Here is a 17,836-nt window from a genome sequence, read left to right as displayed (position 1 = left end):
GGCGAGGGGGTGGCAGACAGGCTCTGCATGCTGGGGGCGCCGGGGCAAGCGCGCACCGGGGAGCGCGCCCGTCCAACAGCTGCCGAAAACGGAAGTGGGTGCGAGGGGATCACGGTGATTGGCTGAACTGACATGTCTCTCAAGGGGCTGGCGCGAACGCCACTGCGGAGTTGGGCGCGGGGATGAGGAAAGGGGAGGGGGAGAAACACTGGGAACAGCCGCAGTGCTAGGAGGAAATGAATCGCGGCGGTGCGCGGAGGGCAGGGAGGGACCCATGTCAAGGGACAGTAGGGCGCTCGGGAATGAGAGCGGGCTGGCAGAAGGGGAGGCGGGAGCGGCACAGGCCGCGGGCTTGAATAGACCGCGGAGGGCGGGGAGTCCGTGATCTAGAGCGGCGCTGCGGCGCGGTAGGCGGGATTAAGGGGAGCGAGGCGGGGATTGGAGGGCAGCCCTAGGCTGCCGTACGTCGGCGGTGACGCACGCCTCGGGGAGGGTGCGCGCGCGTTCAGCGGCCTCTTTGTGTGGTGCCCAGATAGGGGAGCGGAGGTGGCGGCGGCGGCGGCGGTAGCGGTGGCCTTGGTTGTCTTCCAGTCTCCTCGGCTCGCCCTTTCGCCGGCACCGCTCCCCTTCCCTCCCCCTTCCTTTCTTCCTTCCTTCCCTCCCCTTCCCTTTTTCCCTTCCCTGTCGGTGACCGGCGGGGGTGGCTCCAGCAACGGCTGGGCCCAAGCTGTGTAGAGGCCTTAACCAACGATAACGGCGGCGACGGCGAAACCTCGGAGCTCGCAGGGCGGGGGCAAGGCCCGAGCCTTGGAGATGGAGAATTCCCAGTTGTGTAAGCTGTTCATCGGCGGCCTCAATGTGCAGACGAGTGAGTCGGGCCTGCGCGGCCACTTTGAGGCCTTTGGGACTCTGACGGACTGCGTGGTGGTGGTGAATCCCCAGACCAAGCGCTCCCGTTGCTTTGGCTTCGTGACCTACTCCAATGTGGAGGAGGCCGACGCCGCCATGGCCGCCTCGCCCCATGCCGTGGACGGCAACACTGTGGAGCTGAAGCGGGCGGTGTCCCGGGAGGATTCGGCGCGGCCCGGTGCCCACGCCAAGGTTAAGAAGCTCTTTGTCGGCGGCCTTAAGGGAGACGTGGCTGAGGGCGACCTGATCGAGCACTTCTCGCAGTTTGGCACCGTGGAAAAGGCCGAGATTATTGCCGACAAGCAGTCCGGCAAGAAGCGTGGATTCGGCTTCGTGTATTTTCAGAATCACGACGCGGCAGACAAGGCCGCGGTGGTCAAGTTCCATCCGATTCAGGGCCATCGCGTGGAGGTGAAGAAGGCAGTCCCCAAGGAGGATATCTACTCCGGTGGGGGTGGAGGCGGCTCCCGATCCTCCCGGGGCGGCCGAGGCGGCCGGGGGCGCGGCGGTGGTCGAGACCAGAACGGCCTTTCCAAGGGCGGCGGCGGCGGTTACAACAGCTACGGTGGTTACGGCGGCGGCGGTGGCGGCGGCTACAATGCTTACGGAGGCGGCGGCGGCGGTTCGTCCTACGGTGGGAACGACTACGGTAACGGCTTCGGCGGCTTCGGCAGCTACAGTCAGCATCAGTCCTCTTATGGGCCCATGAAGAGCGGCGGCGGCGGCGGAGGCAGCAGCTGGGGCGGTCGCAGTAATAGTGGACCTTACAGAGGCGGCTATGGAGGTGGGGGTGGCTATGGAGGGAGCTCCTTCTAAAAGAAAATTTAAAATGCCTGGGAGTGGCTATTGGGGTAGCTCTTTTCAACAACCCAAGTGGGGTCAACTCCTAAGCCCCACCCCCTCACACACACACCACCGCCTTCCCTGTTTTGCCCTTGGGGGAGCCACTTCTAAGGCTGCTTACCCTTGGGGGTGTTCCTCTATTTGCCTGCCACCTCTCTTGTCTCTCCCTCTGAAGATGGACTCGGCCCCACATACACATTTTTGTGTTACAGTCATTGATGGACTCTATTTTTTTATTATTACTTGGACCTTGGTCGTTTTTATACTAGCAAAATGTCTTGTTTTAATTTGTGTTTTTTGGGGGGAGGGAGGGAGTGAACTTGCTGATTCTGTAGCAAAACCTGGGCGGGGGTTGGGGTGGGGGGTAGTTTACTTTGTTGTAAGGACTTGATAACCTGGCTACAGCGTTTTCTATGAAATCTACTTGGATCCCATGCCTGAAATTTGGAAGCATATGTACAAAAATCATTTTTACGTTTTATTTTTAATAAATCATTGTGTTTGACCGTACATGTCTAACATTTCTTTTCTAGGATCCATTCCGTACCGTTTTTAAGGGATATTTGTTTAAGACTTTACGTGTTAATTCTTTATTCTTGATGTGTACTTAGAGAAACTTAAGAGGTCCTGTGGTTCTCCCCCCCCGCCCCCCGTTGCCCTGCTAGTTGCGTGTTGAATTATATCCCTTACAGGCAAAACTTTTGAAGTGGTGGATGTGGCTTTTTAAACTCTTAAGTTTCTGTGCATCCATCCCTTGTACTAAGCGATTTGCTTACCATCTTGACATGGTTGGTCATTTCTATGACAATTTACTTCAAACTGTGTACTGTGTAGTTCTATATAGTTTGTGTTAAGCATGTCATTCATATAAACTGTTTAAAATTTTTCAGATGGCCTAGTTTCATCCCTCTTACTGGTTTATCTGTAATGAATGGTTAAAAATAAGGGTTATATTTTACCCTCAGATGCGTTTTTGTACTTTCAGAGCAGGTTTAAACGGTTTTTTTTTTTTTCCCCCTATATCTGAACTGTTGTCCTCTTGGAAATCCTTTTCCCGATCTTTGTAGCACCACCTACTGGCAGAATGGCAGAGTAGCTGCGAAACAATTTGTTTAAAAACTTGCTTAGGACAATTACATCAGATATAGAAGTTTTGCCATCAGAATTCTTTGCAGACTTGGAAGTTACACGTTTGCTTGTAACTGAGATGGGCTTCACAGGAATGTAGTTGCCAGTTCATATCACAATTGCCCTTTCTATATGAGGTTTGAAAATGTAAACTGCTATGCATAGCTTGGGCAATAGCCCTAAATTGCTATGACAACTAATGAACCAGCTACGTATACTGGTATTTTAGGTGCAAGTTGTAAAGCAAAATATCTGTGTATTCTGCTTGGTTAACAAATGTATATTTGTAGCCCTTTCATGCAATAGCATTCAAGTTGTTGTTTATAAGAGAAGAAAAAACTGATAATAGGAGAAAATTGCCTTTCTGAATAGAAATATAGAATAGCAACGTTTATGGATATCACAAATAAAGAATTCAATTCTTTACATGATTGAGTGAGAGTATGTATAACCTGGTGGGTGGGTTCAGAGTACCTTTTAATCTAGTGTGCTTAACTTGATGTTATGATAATATTTAACTTAAATATTTGACTTAAATATTGATGTTGAAGGCTCAAAGCTATACTAAGAAACTTTCTGAAAGATTATTGGGCTTTAAAATAAAATAATATTTTAATATTGAACCATTTTTTAACTTTTTGTCACTGTTCAATTCCTAAAGGTCTAGTTCTTGCCAGATTTTTTTTTTTTCTGATTGACAGGGCTTTTAAAGAAGTATGAAGAAAGGTTAAGATTATTAGGCTAAGTTATGGCTGCTCAGTAGTCACTTTGACAAAGGGTAGCGGATGCTTGGTACAAATAGTGTTATATCCTCTGACAAATGGGGTGAATGTTTTTGCACATTGATGTGATTAACACATAGTCAAATCCTTTGCTCTCAAATCTACAGTTTCCATACATTTCTGTCTTTTAATTCTAGTGATATACAAATTACATGTGGACTACTTCATTTGGTAATTTGGTCCAACTTTTTGTTGGCTGTAGAGTGGCCTCTAGGATACAGAAAATGATTCTGAGATTTTTCGTTGCAATTGTTAAATACTACTCTGCTTGACTTACTCAGTTTTGGTGGGAAGACCTGGGTCAATTGGAATAGTAGTTCACCTTTCTCAGAGTTTTCAGTTTAATAAGGTTATTGTCATTTTATATTCCCAACATGGGAATATAGTGGCTTCTAAAGTTTGCAATTGAATTATGTAATAGGATTTTCTGTTTATTAGGAAGGCAACCTGTCCTGTTCATGGTATATTAACACTTCATTGTCATGTGTCTACCCTTAAAATTGCTATAAACTGTAGTGAAGAAAAAAGCATAGTGGTATTTAGTCACTTCTGGGTTCCTCTTGTCACTTTATATGCAAAAGCATTTTGGCATGTGGGACTTGGGGAGGACGGACAACTGGTTGTATGTTTTGACCCCTTCCACCTATGAGAATTATCTGAACATTATTCAGATTTAAGAGTTCATGGGAGCAGGTGGTACAGAAGCTAGTGTTGAATATAATTTTCGTGCTATGCTTGAATATATTTTGACGGATTAGCAAAATAAAAGTGAACCTCCTGTTTTTAATCCTCCTATTTTTCATCTTAATGTGAAGAATTTTTGCATTTACATTCTTTTAAAAGTCTAAATTCAGTAGTCTTTAGTTGAAAGTGGTTTGAAAGGCAGTTAAAGATGATACAGGTTGAGTATCCCTTATCTGAAATTCTTGGGCCCAGAAGTGTTTTAAGTTTGGATTTTTTTCAATTTTTGAATATTTGCATTATATTTACCAGCTGAGCAGCTCTCATACAAAAATGTGAAATCCAAAATGCTCCAATGAGCATTTCTTTTCAATGTCATGTCTGCACTCAAAAAATTTCAGATTTTGGAGCATTTTGGAGTTTTTGATTGGAATACTTACCTGTAGTGTTTCAGGTCATTTAAAAAGCTCTCATTGGTACTGATTTACTGTATCCAAAAAAAAAAAAAAGCTTGCAAATGGTTAAAGTTCACAGTGAACTATCAAATCAGAGTGACGATTCACGGTGATAGCTATCAAATCAGAATGACTATACTGATTGATTGTACCCATTCACCCATTGTTAGTGATTTGGAACATCTCATATTCAAATCTAATTTTCATAATTTTTGTTTTTAAATAAACCTAAAAATTAAGGATACTCAAGAATTTTGCTTTATGATTTCCTTCAAAACCAGAAGTGACAGTATCAATTACTGGATTTGTAGGCTAGTTTACCTTTTAAGTGTGCTTAAGTTTTGAGAATTTGCATTTTAGGTTAAATTTTGTCTGCCTGTGTCTGCTGATTGCAGATAGGCATTTGCATGTTGGATTTTGAGCAGAACTGCATCTAGACTGCATGGATTTTACCCAAAAAAAACAGCACTTGCACTTAGGGTGTCTTTCTAAATCTTAACCAACTTACCGAATCACTTTAAGGTGAAATTTTCCTCCTCTTAGCCTTATTTTGGCCTTTTGAAATAGCAACAAAGACTGCCTCATCAAATAACTCCTTAGCTGCCCTGCTTTTGAGTGAACTTCATATTTGCCTTAAATGAGAATGTAAATGTTACAAGATAAAACATTTATTATAAAAAATATATTTGAAAGCTGCTATTTAAAAAGGAATTCCAAACTAGGAAGATTAGAAAGGGCAATTCTCTATTTTCCACCTATTTTTTTACTTTCATTTGAAGCTAGATGATTTGAACCTTCAGAGAGGAAAAGGATTCAGGAAGACACCTTTGGTGGTAGTTCTTAACTGCTTCCTTCTCTATTCAGGCAGACTTTCTTTGTCTCTTTGATTCTTTTACCACTTTGTATGGTTTACTTAAAAAGTCTATCTGAAATAGGTATCATTTCCTGCTCTAAAGTTCTCAAGTGTAAACTTTTGCCATTTAAACAGTGTGCTTATTTCCCAGTGTTTATCCTCAATTTCATTGGGTGTTAGGCACCTTTGTGTAAGACAGTTCTATGTCTCACAGCAGTGAGACAAACGCGGTTGCTGTCTTCACATATCTTGCGTTCTTGTTGGAATTCAATTTATTTTGAGATGATGCATCTTTTCCTTTACAGCATTGGGTCACAATCTCTTATTGTTCACATCATCCAAATTGGAGTTAGTTCCATTGTCATTGAATGTATATTCTCTGATGAAAATTAAGATTCTTCTCCTTAATTCGTTACTTTTTAGAAATCAAAGGTATATTTTGTCTTTGATGCTTATGTTGCAAATGTAATTTGCTTCATAGTGGGTGTCTGGTTTAATATTTCATAGCCCTTAAGGACATAAATTTGGGCATCTAATAGATCAAATTCTATTCCTGACACAGTCACTTTATAGCACTGCGACCTTGGACAAACTGGCCCGAGCCTCACTTTCCTTATTTGTAAAAAATAGGCTATAGTAATACCTACTGCATAGGATTGTTGAGCAGATTCAATGAAAGAATGCATATAAAGAAGGGCTTACTATAGTCTCTGGTACACAGTAATCTTACTATTTGGCCCCTAAGGAAGAAGTGGGACAGACTAGCAAAAGGCATACTTTTATATCTTAGTACCCGAGACATGCATGATCTTTAGGCTTTGCTCTTTACTTGCTGGGTGAGCTTCCATGTGGTAGTTATCTAAATCACTGCTGCTTCAACTCTAGTAGGAGAGAGATGAATCATGTTAGCTATCTGTAATGTTTTAAGTATTTGTTAATATTAGGAAAGTATAAATAATGTGAGTGTTGAGAGGTGACTTCAGGCAGGAAGAAGGATCAAGAAAAGCATTGTGGAGCATATAACATTTAATCTTAAAAGATTAAGGTTCTCATAGAGAAGGTAGAAGGAGAAAGAGGGCATTTTAGGTAGAGGACAGATAGGCAGAAACATGGAGCATATTCAGAGAAGTTTGCTAATTGATGTCCAACACTAGGTACATTTACAGATGTTCTCATTGCATCATTTAGTAACCTTCCGCTTCACAGATAAGGTTGCTAAATCTCATGCCAGAAAAGTAACTCCCAAGGACCCCCAGCTGATGACATGACAGAACTGAGAGTTGAATCCAAGTCTGACCAATTCTAGTCATTTTGCTCCTTTCATTAAGCTTCATTGACTTCCAGATAACAAATGACTAATTTGTACTAAGATAAAAGAGAGTTGTGAGAAATAAATTGGGAAAATTAAGGTGGAACCAGATTACTGAGGTCTTTGAGTAGTAGGCTAAGGAGTTTGGACTTACCTGGTAGGCAGTAAAAGTCATTAAAGGTTTTTGAGCAACAGTAGTGGTAGTGAAACTAATTCACAGAGATTAGTCCAGTAGCATTGAGTAACATAAATGGCAGTGGGGGATGTTTCAAAGTGGCAAGTTTGCTAAGACAACTGATGTTAACCAGGTAAGAGAATGAGAGAGCATGAACAAAGAGGTGGCATTGGAAATAGACTGACAGAGAAGAGGTAAATTGTGAAAGCATAATTGACAAATGATTGGATATATGAAGAATGAGGAAGAGGGAGTAGATTAATCAAAATTACTGTGTGAGTGAGAGGATGGTGATGCCACTGGTAATAGAGAAGATTTAGAAGGAAGATTTGGACATAGTCAAAGACGCTGGTAGCACATTGAAGCGTTGTGTCTTGTGCATATAGCTTTACAAAATGGCCATTGTGCTGGATATTCTTTTTGCCCTTTCTGATCCACTTTCCATCTTTATCTCTCTTGCTCTGTGTTCCTGGGAGGTTGACTACTAAAGAACTGCATACTCTCTTTTCTGGCTTTATTCATGGTGGGTTTGGACCGTGATACAAAGGTGAGGCTGAAATATTTGTTCCTGCTCTTTCTCATATACTTAGCAAGAGATTGTCAGTGGCCACAGCTCTGCTCCAATGGCTCTAGGTCTTTTCTGACTTCTCGTAACTATCTCCTATTTGCTAGATTCTCTAGTCCCAATATGGTTCAAACCTTGTTGATTTGCCTTAACTGTGCCCACACTCTTGTAAATAGTTCCTTTTATTAAAACTCTTCAATAACTGAATATACTGTGGTCATCTCTTCAGTGAAATTTGAAAAAAAACTTTCACATTTTCTAATGACTTGATCTTCCAACACCACCAGACGTGAAGACCTAGCTATTTGCACTAGGTTACTACCCCTAAATTCAGTGCCTCCCTGTTTCTTACTATGTCAAATTAAAATTTGTTACCCTTCTGCTTTTTGATTCTGCTGGAAATACAGAAGAAAAAGACAAAAATCCCTGCCCTCAAAGAGCTTATATTTTACTGGGCAGAGACAGGCAATAAGACATAATAAATTATATGGTGTGTTAGAAGATGAGAAGTATAGAAAAAATTAGGGTGAGGAATGGTGAGTGTTGCAAGGGATGTTTGTGAGGATAGCATACTTTAAAATAGGGTGGTATGGGTAGATCTATCAGAAAGTGACATTTGAGCAAAGACTTGAAGGAAATGTGGCAGTGAGCAATATAGGTATTTAGGGGAAGAGAAAGAGCATTCTAGGTAGAGGATTAGGAAGAGCAAAAGCCCTGAGGCAGGACTGCGTCTGGCCTCTGAGGAAACGCAAATTGTTCAGGGTTGCTGGACCTGAATGAAGAGGAGAAAAGGAATAATGAGGCCAGAGAGGGGCCAGATCATGTAGGGACTTGTAGGTTGTTGTAAGGATTTTGGCTTTTACTAGATGAATGGTGAGCCATTTCAGTTTTGAGCAGAGGAGTTCCAGTGATCTGATTTGAATTTTAAAAGATTCTGCATTTCTCAAAATTCCTATTCCTGTCATACAGCTGCTTTCAATGAAGGTTTATAAGGAAAGCAATTGGAACTACTTGGATAAGGCATGAATGATCCACAATCTTTTCAACTCTAACATAGGTATATACATATATATATTGAGAGATGCTGCTTTTTGGCTAAAATGAATCTTGAATTGGGGGTGTGCAGAAAAAGTTATATCTGGCCTGAGACTGGTATTTTTTAGAATGGCCTACTTGCATGGTTGGCCCTTATCTGAACATGTGGATTTAGGGGTATTCCCACTGTTCACTAACTAATAAAGGTGGTTCACTGTACCTAGACTGTGCAAACAAGATGATTTATACTAAATACCTGCTTTCCTTCTAGTAGTATGGAATTTTGATACATGCCAGGTAAAGGGTGTCTATATGACCAAACTCCCAGTGAAAACCTTGCATACTGAGTCCCTAGGCAGAAACATCACTCATATAAAAATGTGCTCTGTGTGAATCTTCATGGGAGGGAGAGATCCTAAAGAAGATTGCACGTGGATTCCTCCAGATCCTGCTTATGTCTTTTTCCTGTATGATCCAACTGTGTACACCTACTGTGTCACTGTAATAAACTTTAGCCACGAGTATGATACTTAGTGCTGAGTTTTGCGAGCCCTTCTATCGAATCTCTGAATATGGACTTGGTCCGGGAGATCTCTGACACAGCTAGATTTTTTTTTTTTTTTTTTAAGAGTCACCAAGTTAATTGGAAAACATCAGGTTGTGGATAGAAGAAGCAGTTGGGCAACCTATCACAGAAGTCAGCCAGCTCTGTCTAGTGGAGAGCTCTTCTGAGCTGTTTCTGCTTTGTTAATTCCTTTTCTTTTCTCCAAAAGCTTCTCTCCATTTGGTTTTGTCACACTTTATACATTTGTAACAAATTGCTGACAGGAATTTGTCCATCTGGTTATGAAAAATGGCAAATGAGAGTAAAATTATGGATTTATTAAGAACTATTAAAGTATTCATATGCTCTGGGACACCATTACTAGGAATTTAACCTAATAGATAGTTTATTGAAAAATTTATTGAAAGGAAAACAGTCTTTGCATAAAAATTACAACCTGGCAAAAAATTGGAAACTGTCAAATATTAGGGAAATGTTAACTGAGATCTGTCAGAAGGTGAAATATTAACTCAGTGTTATCAGGTGAATGAATTAACAAGATGTGGTATATACATACAATGGAATATTCAGCTGTAAGAAAGAATAAATTTCTGGTATGTGCTACAAGATGAAGGAACCTTGAAAATATGCCAAGTGAAATAAACCCGACACAGAAGGACATACTATGCGCTTATATGAGGTACCTAGGGTAGGCAAATTCATAGAGGTAAAAATGGAAAATTACTTTTTAAGGGGTACAGAGTTTCTTTTCAGATGATGAGAAAGTTCTGAAAATGGATAGTAGTGATTGTTATACAACATTATGAATGTACTTAATGCTGCTGAATCGTATATTTAAAAATGGTTAAAGTGGCTTTTTTTTCTTTTTTTGGAGGCAGGGTCTTACTCTGGTGCCCGCGCTGGAGTGCAGTGGCATGATCATAGCTCACTGCAACTTCGAACCGTGGGCTCAAGTCATCCTCCCGCCTCAGCCTCCCCGGTAGCTAGAACTGACTACAGGCACATGCCACCACACCTAGCTAATTTAAAAAATCTTTTTGTAGGCCGGGCGCAGTGGCTCATGCCTGTAATCCCAGCACTTTGGGAGGCCGAGACGGGCGGATCACGAGGTCAGGAGATCGAGACCATCCCGGCTAATACAGTGAAGCCTCGTCTCTACTAAAAATATAAAAAAATTAGTCGGGCATGGTGGCGGGCGCCTGTAGTCCCAGCTACTCGGGAGGCTGAGGCAGGAGAATGGCGTGAACCCGGGAGGTGGAGCTTGCAGTGAGCTGAGATCAAGCCACTGCACTCCAGCCTGGGTGACAGAGCGAGACTCCGTCTCAAAAAAAAAAAAAAATCTTTTTGTAGATATGGAGTCTTGCTATGTTGTCCGGGCTAGTATTGAACTCCTGGACTCAAGTGATCCTCCCACCTCGGCCTACCAAAATGCTGGGATTACAAGTGTGAGCCACCACACCTGGCCTAAAATGGCAAATTTAATGTATATTTTACCACAATAAAAATCGTAATGAAAAAATATTTAACATAATAAATATGTAAGTATATTAAAGTAGTGGGATTAAAAAATTGTATCTTGTAAATTTTTTTTAAAGACAAGCTCTTGCCCTGTTGCCCAGGCTGTAGCACAGTGGTGGTGCAATCATGGCTCACTGCAGCCTCAAACTCCTGGGCTCAGGCGATCCCTCTGCCCGTGCCTTCTAAGTAGCTAGGACTACAGGTGCACACCACTATGCCTGGTTAAGTTTTAAAGTGTTTTTTTGTAGAGATGAGGTCTCACTATGTTCCCCAGGCTGGTCTCAAAACTACTGGGCTCAAGTGGTCCTCTCTCCTTGTCCTCCCAAAGTGCTGGGATTACAGGTGTGAACCACCATGCCCGGCCAAAAAAATTTTTTAATGAAATCATAGGACATTGAAATTACTTATTTGCAGATATTTATAATTATGAATACCTTTTAAAAACTCCATAGAATTATTAAGTTCTCAATTTATTTCTGTTCTCATATCATCCTCTCTCTCTCCCCAACTGGAAGTTGCCTCTTCTTCCACCGAGTTTCCATGGTACCTTTTCTGTACTTGACTCTCATACTTTTTACCATTGTATATGCCTATGTCTAATTTTCTCAAACAGCTTGTATGCTCTTTGGCATTATATTAATATAGGATTTATGCTGTCACTCTCTGGTACAGCCTGCATAGTAGACATTCAGTGAGACTTAGTTGACTGAATTATAAGCATGCTATTTTATGAAAGTAGAGATTTACCAAAATATTTGAGCATACTTGCCCATGGGTTTTATATCACTTAAAGTGTGTGCCTCCCTCAATTCTCTGTACTTGCTAGATGTGCAGACCCGATCTCACCCACATACACATCATTGTATTCTTGACTTTGGGGTTTTGCATCGTTTATTTATATTTTATCTTTTTATGTGAAACAGCCCAATTTTCTTTGGATCCAGAAAGGAAAGAACTGCAGACGTGAGGCAGAGGCAGCAGATAGAGGAGAGGATCATTGCAGTCGGTTTAAAGTTGCATATACCTATTGGAAAGTCGTAAGTAAGAAATAGTGTTCTTTCCTGAAGAGAATGTCTGTGAAGGAAGCAGATTTTTTTTTTTTTCTTCCTAAGCCACTGGTGTAGTAATTAGGTTTTACTTTTGTTATGAAGAGATGTATACTTTTGCCAGCAGAGGGCACCACTTGTAGGTTGCAGATTCATAGGAAGACTCAGAGACCAGTGTGCTAGTTTGTGTGAAGTACTCTGCTTGTTGCTTTAGTTGGTCTGCGCCAGAGCTGCCCATTTTTTTTTTTTTTTTTAATTCCCTTGGGGTCTGGTGGTACTCTTCCAGCTTTCCCCAAGAGCATTCTTTGGCTAGTCCTGTTCAATAAGCTAGGTGCCCAGAGGAATCCAGGTGGAAGGACTTTAGTATAGTAACTGTTGGGAAGCCTTGGATGGCAGCCTGTATGTAATATCTTTAGGGGTTCAAGGCTGTTTTTCCTCATCCAGAGGTAAGGTGAAAAGGGCATTAGGCCAGGCATCTGAGGGTCTGGTTCTGCACTGAGCTTGGCTCTCCAGGTAGTTTTGACCCAGTTACCTTTTCTCTCTGTCTCAATTAGCTTATCTCTAAAATGGAGATAGTAAGATAGAGGTAGTACATTCTGTGTATAGCTAATAGTGGCCTCTGAGGTCAGGCAGAACTGGGTTCAAATTCCAGCTTTGCCATTTACTAACTGTGAGGACTTGGTTCAAGTTATTTAACTCTCAGAACCTCGATTCTCTCTTGTTTAAAAGAGAGATAATAGTCCCACAGGGTTGTGAGAATTAAATGAGAAGGGTACACGTGAAGTGTGGAATACAGGTTCTGGCCCAGAGTAAATATTCAAGGAATGGGAGCTATTATTACCATTCAGGGGATGTTGTCTTAAGTCAAAGGAGATGATGGATATGAAGCCCTTTGTAAGCTTAAAAATGCAACACAAATGGCATGAGTGATTATACTCTGGAATCTACTTGGCGTGAATTCTTTTACCTTCAGAGGAAGAGTCCTTATTCCTCTGGATAAGGTGCTGTTTTGTTTATCTTTTGACTTTTTGGGGTCTCAAGTTCCTTTTCAATTTCTGCCTGGCTGTCTGAGGGCACTTGGCAAGTGCTCCTGAATATGAGAGGGCATTTTGGTGATACAGGTGTGGGTGGACCTTAATTTAGCTTTGGTCTTGTCTAGTCCTTGTTGGTAATAGTAACCAGTGGAGATGTGAAAATAGCTCCAGGAGAGGCCCTGTTTAATTTTCTTCTTGAACCTAGGACCGAGTGCTCACAGAACTATAGTTTGGTAGCATTGGCATAGACAATGAAAATCATAGCTGCTAGTAGTTGCTGAGTGCTTATTATAGGCCAGGCTCTCAGCTAAGTGCTTTACATACTTTCACATTCTAACCTAACAACGCTGTGAAGTAGGTACTATTGTTCTCACCTTTTTTCAATGAGAAAATCGAAGATTGTAACTTGCCTAGGGTCATGTTTCTGGTAAGTACATTTGAACCTTGCCCTGTCTGATTTTAATGGTCTGGGCTCCTTTCATTGTTCAGGTGATGTTTGCATCTAGCTGTGCATTAGAGTCACCTATGAAGTTCATTAAAATTCCTGTTCCCAGTGGGTGCAGTAGCTCACACCTGTCCATCCCAGCATTTTGGGAGGCTGAGGTGTGAGCATTGCTTGAGCCCAAGAAGTTTGAGTCCAGCCTGGGCAACATAGAGAGACCCCGTCTCTAAAACTAAAGGAAAAAATTTTTAAAAATTCCTGTTCCTCAGGCTCTAATTCTATGGGTGTGAGGAAGAGCTGGACCCTGCAGTGTTTTTTCATTTTTCCAGATTTATTGAGGTATAATTTGCATAAAATAAACCCTTTTTAAGTATATAGTTTAATGAAATGCAGTACTTGTATACAGTTGTGCAGGTATTACCACAGTCAAGATACAGAACATTTCTATAACCCTAAAACTTTCTTCATGCCTATTGATCCGACACCTACCATTTTAACCAGCTGGGCAGATGTTTCTGATGCACAGCTAGGTGTGGGACCATTGTACTGTGTTATGGTGCCTGCCAATGTGAGGAACTGATGTCCTGGAGAAGGAGGGTAAAAGCGAGAAAAGAAAAAGGGCATTTACAAGGAAGAATGATTGGCTTAGCTGTCTTCAGATAAACTGTACTGGCTCCCTGTACAGAGATAGAGTATGGAAGAGAGAACTTTCTAGATAAAACCCAGCTTAAAGAAGTTTCTCCTCCCAACATGGTTTCTTCCTAAGCCACATAAGAGCTGAATGATTCTAAACAAAGTCAGTGTAGATAACTGAATAAATTGCTTTGGGGTAGAGATCTGGGGTCACTGGGGACTTTTGATAAGCTGTAGAAGAAGGCTGGGGTGTGGGAAGGACTAGGCTAAGACGGGGGTCCCCAGGTCACAACCGGTACTGGTCCGTGGCCTGTTAAGAACTGGAATGCACAGCAGGAGGTGAGCAGCCGGTAGGTGAGCATGACCACCTGACCTCTGTCTCCTGTTAGCTCAGCAGTGGCATTAGATTCACCTAGGAGCATGAATCCTATTGTGAACTGTGCATGCAAGGGATCTAGGTTGTGCACTCCTTGAAAAACTATCTAATGCCTGATGATCTGAGGTGGAACAGTTTCATCCTGAAACCATCATCCTCCCTGGCCCCCCACCCCCATCCTTGGAAAAGTTGCCTTCCATGAAACTGATCCCTGGTGCCAAAAAGGTTGGGGCCCGCTGGACTAAGACACTATTATTGCTGGGCAATCCGACGATGGTACCTTTTTCTCCAGACAGATACCACTTTCATTCTTTTGACTCTCCTCTACTGCAAGACTCCAACAGCAACTGTCCTTAATCTGAAGTCCAGTCAGGAAAATTAGCCTAGAGCAAACAGGTTCAGGCTGTGGTCCAGAGAACATTTGGATAATAAGTTAGAAAATGTAAAATGTATCTCTGAAACTGGAAAATATTGGGGGTAGGAACTTTGTGCTAGGAGTCTGGAGACTTTGCTTCCTGACTCAGCTCTGTCCCTGGTTTTGCTAGATAACCTTTCTTCCTTTTTTTTTTTTAAATTTCAACTTTAATTTTAGATCAAGGGGTACATGTACAGGTTTGTTACATGGGTATCTTGCATGATGCTGAGGTTTGGGGTATGAATGATCCTGTCACCTAGGTAACGAGCATGGTACCCAATAGGGAGCTTTTCAACTACCTTTTAAGGCTTGCTCCTTGTATTAGGTGGTTATTGTGTTGCTATAAAGAAATACCTGAGGCTAGGTAATTTATAAAGAAAAGAGGTTTAATTGGCTCATGGCTCTGCAGGCTGTACAGGAAGCGTGCTGGCATCCGCTTCTGCGGAAGCCTCAGGAAGCTCACAATCATGGTGGAAGGCAAAGGGGGACCTGGTATATCACATGATGAGAGCAGAGGCAAGAGTGAGGAGGAGGGTGCCACATACTTTTAAACAACCAGATCTTGAATGAACTTAGAGTGAGAACTCACTCATTATTTTGGGGACAGCGTGAAACTATTATGAGTGATCTGCCCCTATGACCCAATTACCTCCCACTAGGCCCTATCTCCAACTCTAACACTGAGGATTACATTCCAGCATGAGATTTGGATCCTACCAACATCCAAATCATATCACCCCTTTTCCCTCCCTCCATCCTCTAGTAGTCCCCAGTATCTGTTGTTCCCATCTTCATGTCCATATGTGCCCAGTGTTTAGCTCCCACTTATAAGTGAGGACATGTGACATTTGGTTTTCTGTTTCTGCATTAATTCACATAGAATAATGGCCTCTCACTGCTTTCATGTTGCCTCAAAGGACATGATTTTGTTCTTTTTTATGACCGTGTAGTATTCCATGGCATATATATACCACACATTCTTTATTGAGTCCACCATTGATGGGCACCTAACTTGATTTTTTGTCTTTGCTATTTTGAGTAGTGCTGTGATGAACATGCAAGTGTGTGTGCCTTTTTAGTAGAATGGTTTATTTTCTTTTGAGCATATACGTAGTAATGGGATTGCTGGGTCAAAAGGTGGTTCTATTTTTAGTTCTTTGAGAAATCTCCAGACTGCCTTCCATAGTAGCTGAACTAATTTACATTCACCAGCAGTGTATAAGCATTCCCTTTCCTCCACAGCCTTGGCAACATCTGTTATTTTTTGACTTTTTAGTAACAGTCATTTTGACTGGTGTGAGATGAGATGGTATCTCATTGTGGTTTTGATTTGCATTTCTCTGGTGAGTAGTGATGACGAGCATTTTTTCATATTTGTTGGCTGTTTGTATGTTTTCTTTTGAGAAACGTCTGTTCATGTCCATTGCCCACTTTTCAAAATGGGTTTATATGTTTTTTACTTGTTGAGTTAAATTCCTTATAGATTCTGCATATTAGACCTTTGTCAGATGCAGTTTATGAATGTTTTCTCCTATTCCATACACTGTTTACTCTGTTGATAGTCTCTTTTGCTATACAGAAGCTCTTTAGTTTTATTAGGTCCTACTTGTCAATTTTTGCTTTTGCTGCAATTGCTTTTGAGGACTTAGTTGTAACTTCTTTGCCAAGGTCAATGTCTAGAAGGGTATTTCCTAGGTTTTTTCCCTGGGATTTTAATAGTTTTAGTTCTTACATTTAATTGTTTACTCCATCTTGAGTTTATTTTATTTTATTTTATTTTTTGAGACAGAGTCTCACTCTGTCACCCAGGCTGGAGTACAGTGGTACAATCTCGGCTCACTGTAACCTCTGGGTTCAAATGATCCTTCTGACTCAGGCTCCCAAGTAGCTGAGACTACAGGCACATGCCACCACACCTGACTAATTTTAGTATTTTTAGTAAAGATGGGGTTTTGCCAGGTTGGCCAGGCTGGTCTCAAACTCTTGACCTCAGGTGATCTGCCTGCCTTGGCCTCCCAAAGTGTCGGGATTACAGGCATGAGCCACTGCACCTGGCTGAGTTAATTTTTATATATGGTGATAGGGTCCAGTTTCATTCTTCTGCATATGGATAGCCAGTTATCCCAATATCATTTATTGAATAGGAAGTCCTTTCCCTATTGCTTATTTTTGTTGACTTTGTTGAAAATCAGTTGGTTTAGGTGAACAGCTTTATTTCTGGGTTCTCTTTTCTGTTCCATTGGTCTATGTGTCTGTTTTTATACCAATACCATACTGATTTGGTTACTATAGCCTTGTAGTATAGTTTGAAGTCAGTTAATGTGGTGCCTCCAGCTTTGTTCTTTTTGCTTAAGATGAGCTTTCTTTTCTAAATGGTGTCTTCTGAGTATTCTCTATTCTGTCTACTTCCTGTGAATCATGAGTGGTGAATAAAGTATGAAGGTGTAGTAGTATGGTTTTGACACATACATTATAATGATATCGGTTAGCATGGCAAAAGTGGGTTGCAGGGAAATTTTGTGGGTTTTGATATTGGCTCTTAATAGTTGTATTTTGAAACTTGAATACCCACAACCCTTACATATTTCCTTTTTGGATCCTTTTTCTTTCTGTCTGGTGTATTAGATGTGGCATTTCCCCACCTTCCTGTAAGGCGAATATGTAAACGTGGGTATGTGCAAAGGAGTCATCTCTTTCTTATGTCCCTTTTATGAATCACCCAGTTGTCTTCCTGGTGGATGTCTGAACTCTGGCATGGATTCCGAGATTCAATTTCCTTATTTGTGATGTTCAGTTTTTTGTGGTCCCTGTGATTGACCTCAAGAGGAAATATCTGGAGCAGGGCCACAAGGCTGATTAGAGGAGGAAGGGACATAGAGGGAACAAGATAGGAGGGGTATTGTTGTGAAAGGAAGAAGTGAAGATACAGCCCTGTGGGGTGTAAATGAAATTATCCAGGCCTCTTCTCACTTGAGAAAGAGTGAGTTTGAGTAATGGCCTCGTCTAAGAGAACGCTGAGGTGCCAGGGGAGGTAATCTTTGAGAATAACCCTGTAGCCAGTTTGAGTTCAGG

The 17,836-nt window shown here is 41.8% G+C and overlaps 1 protein-coding gene across 1 annotated transcript; it reads left to right on the top strand.

The window, feature by feature from the left end:
• The first annotated feature begins 482 nt into the window (after nt 1-482).
• Nucleotides 483-3,308, top strand: HNRNPA0 (heterogeneous nuclear ribonucleoprotein A0). The gene has a single exon (XM_011969164.1). It carries the CDS (start codon nt 814-816, stop codon nt 1,723-1,725), a length of 912 nt encoding a protein of 303 aa, XP_011824554.1. The 5' UTR covers nt 483-813; the 3' UTR covers nt 1,726-3,308.
• Nucleotides 3,309-17,836: the final 14,528 nt, after the last annotated feature.

Source organism: Mandrillus leucophaeus, unplaced genomic scaffold (genome assembly GCF_000951045.1).
Source record: "Mandrillus leucophaeus isolate KB7577 unplaced genomic scaffold, Mleu.le_1.0 Scaffold88, whole genome shotgun sequence".
NCBI classification, from domain to species: domain Eukaryota; kingdom Metazoa; phylum Chordata; class Mammalia; order Primates; family Cercopithecidae; genus Mandrillus; species Mandrillus leucophaeus.
The sequence above is the reverse complement of the archived record's forward strand: the minus strand, read 5'-3'. Positions and strand labels throughout refer to the sequence as shown.

What these genes read in the sequence shown, in the direction of transcription:
- HNRNPA0 (XM_011969164.1), top strand. Translation starts at nt 814, where the DNA reads ATGGAGAATTCCCAGTTGTGTAAGCTGTTCATCGGCGGCCTCAATGTG.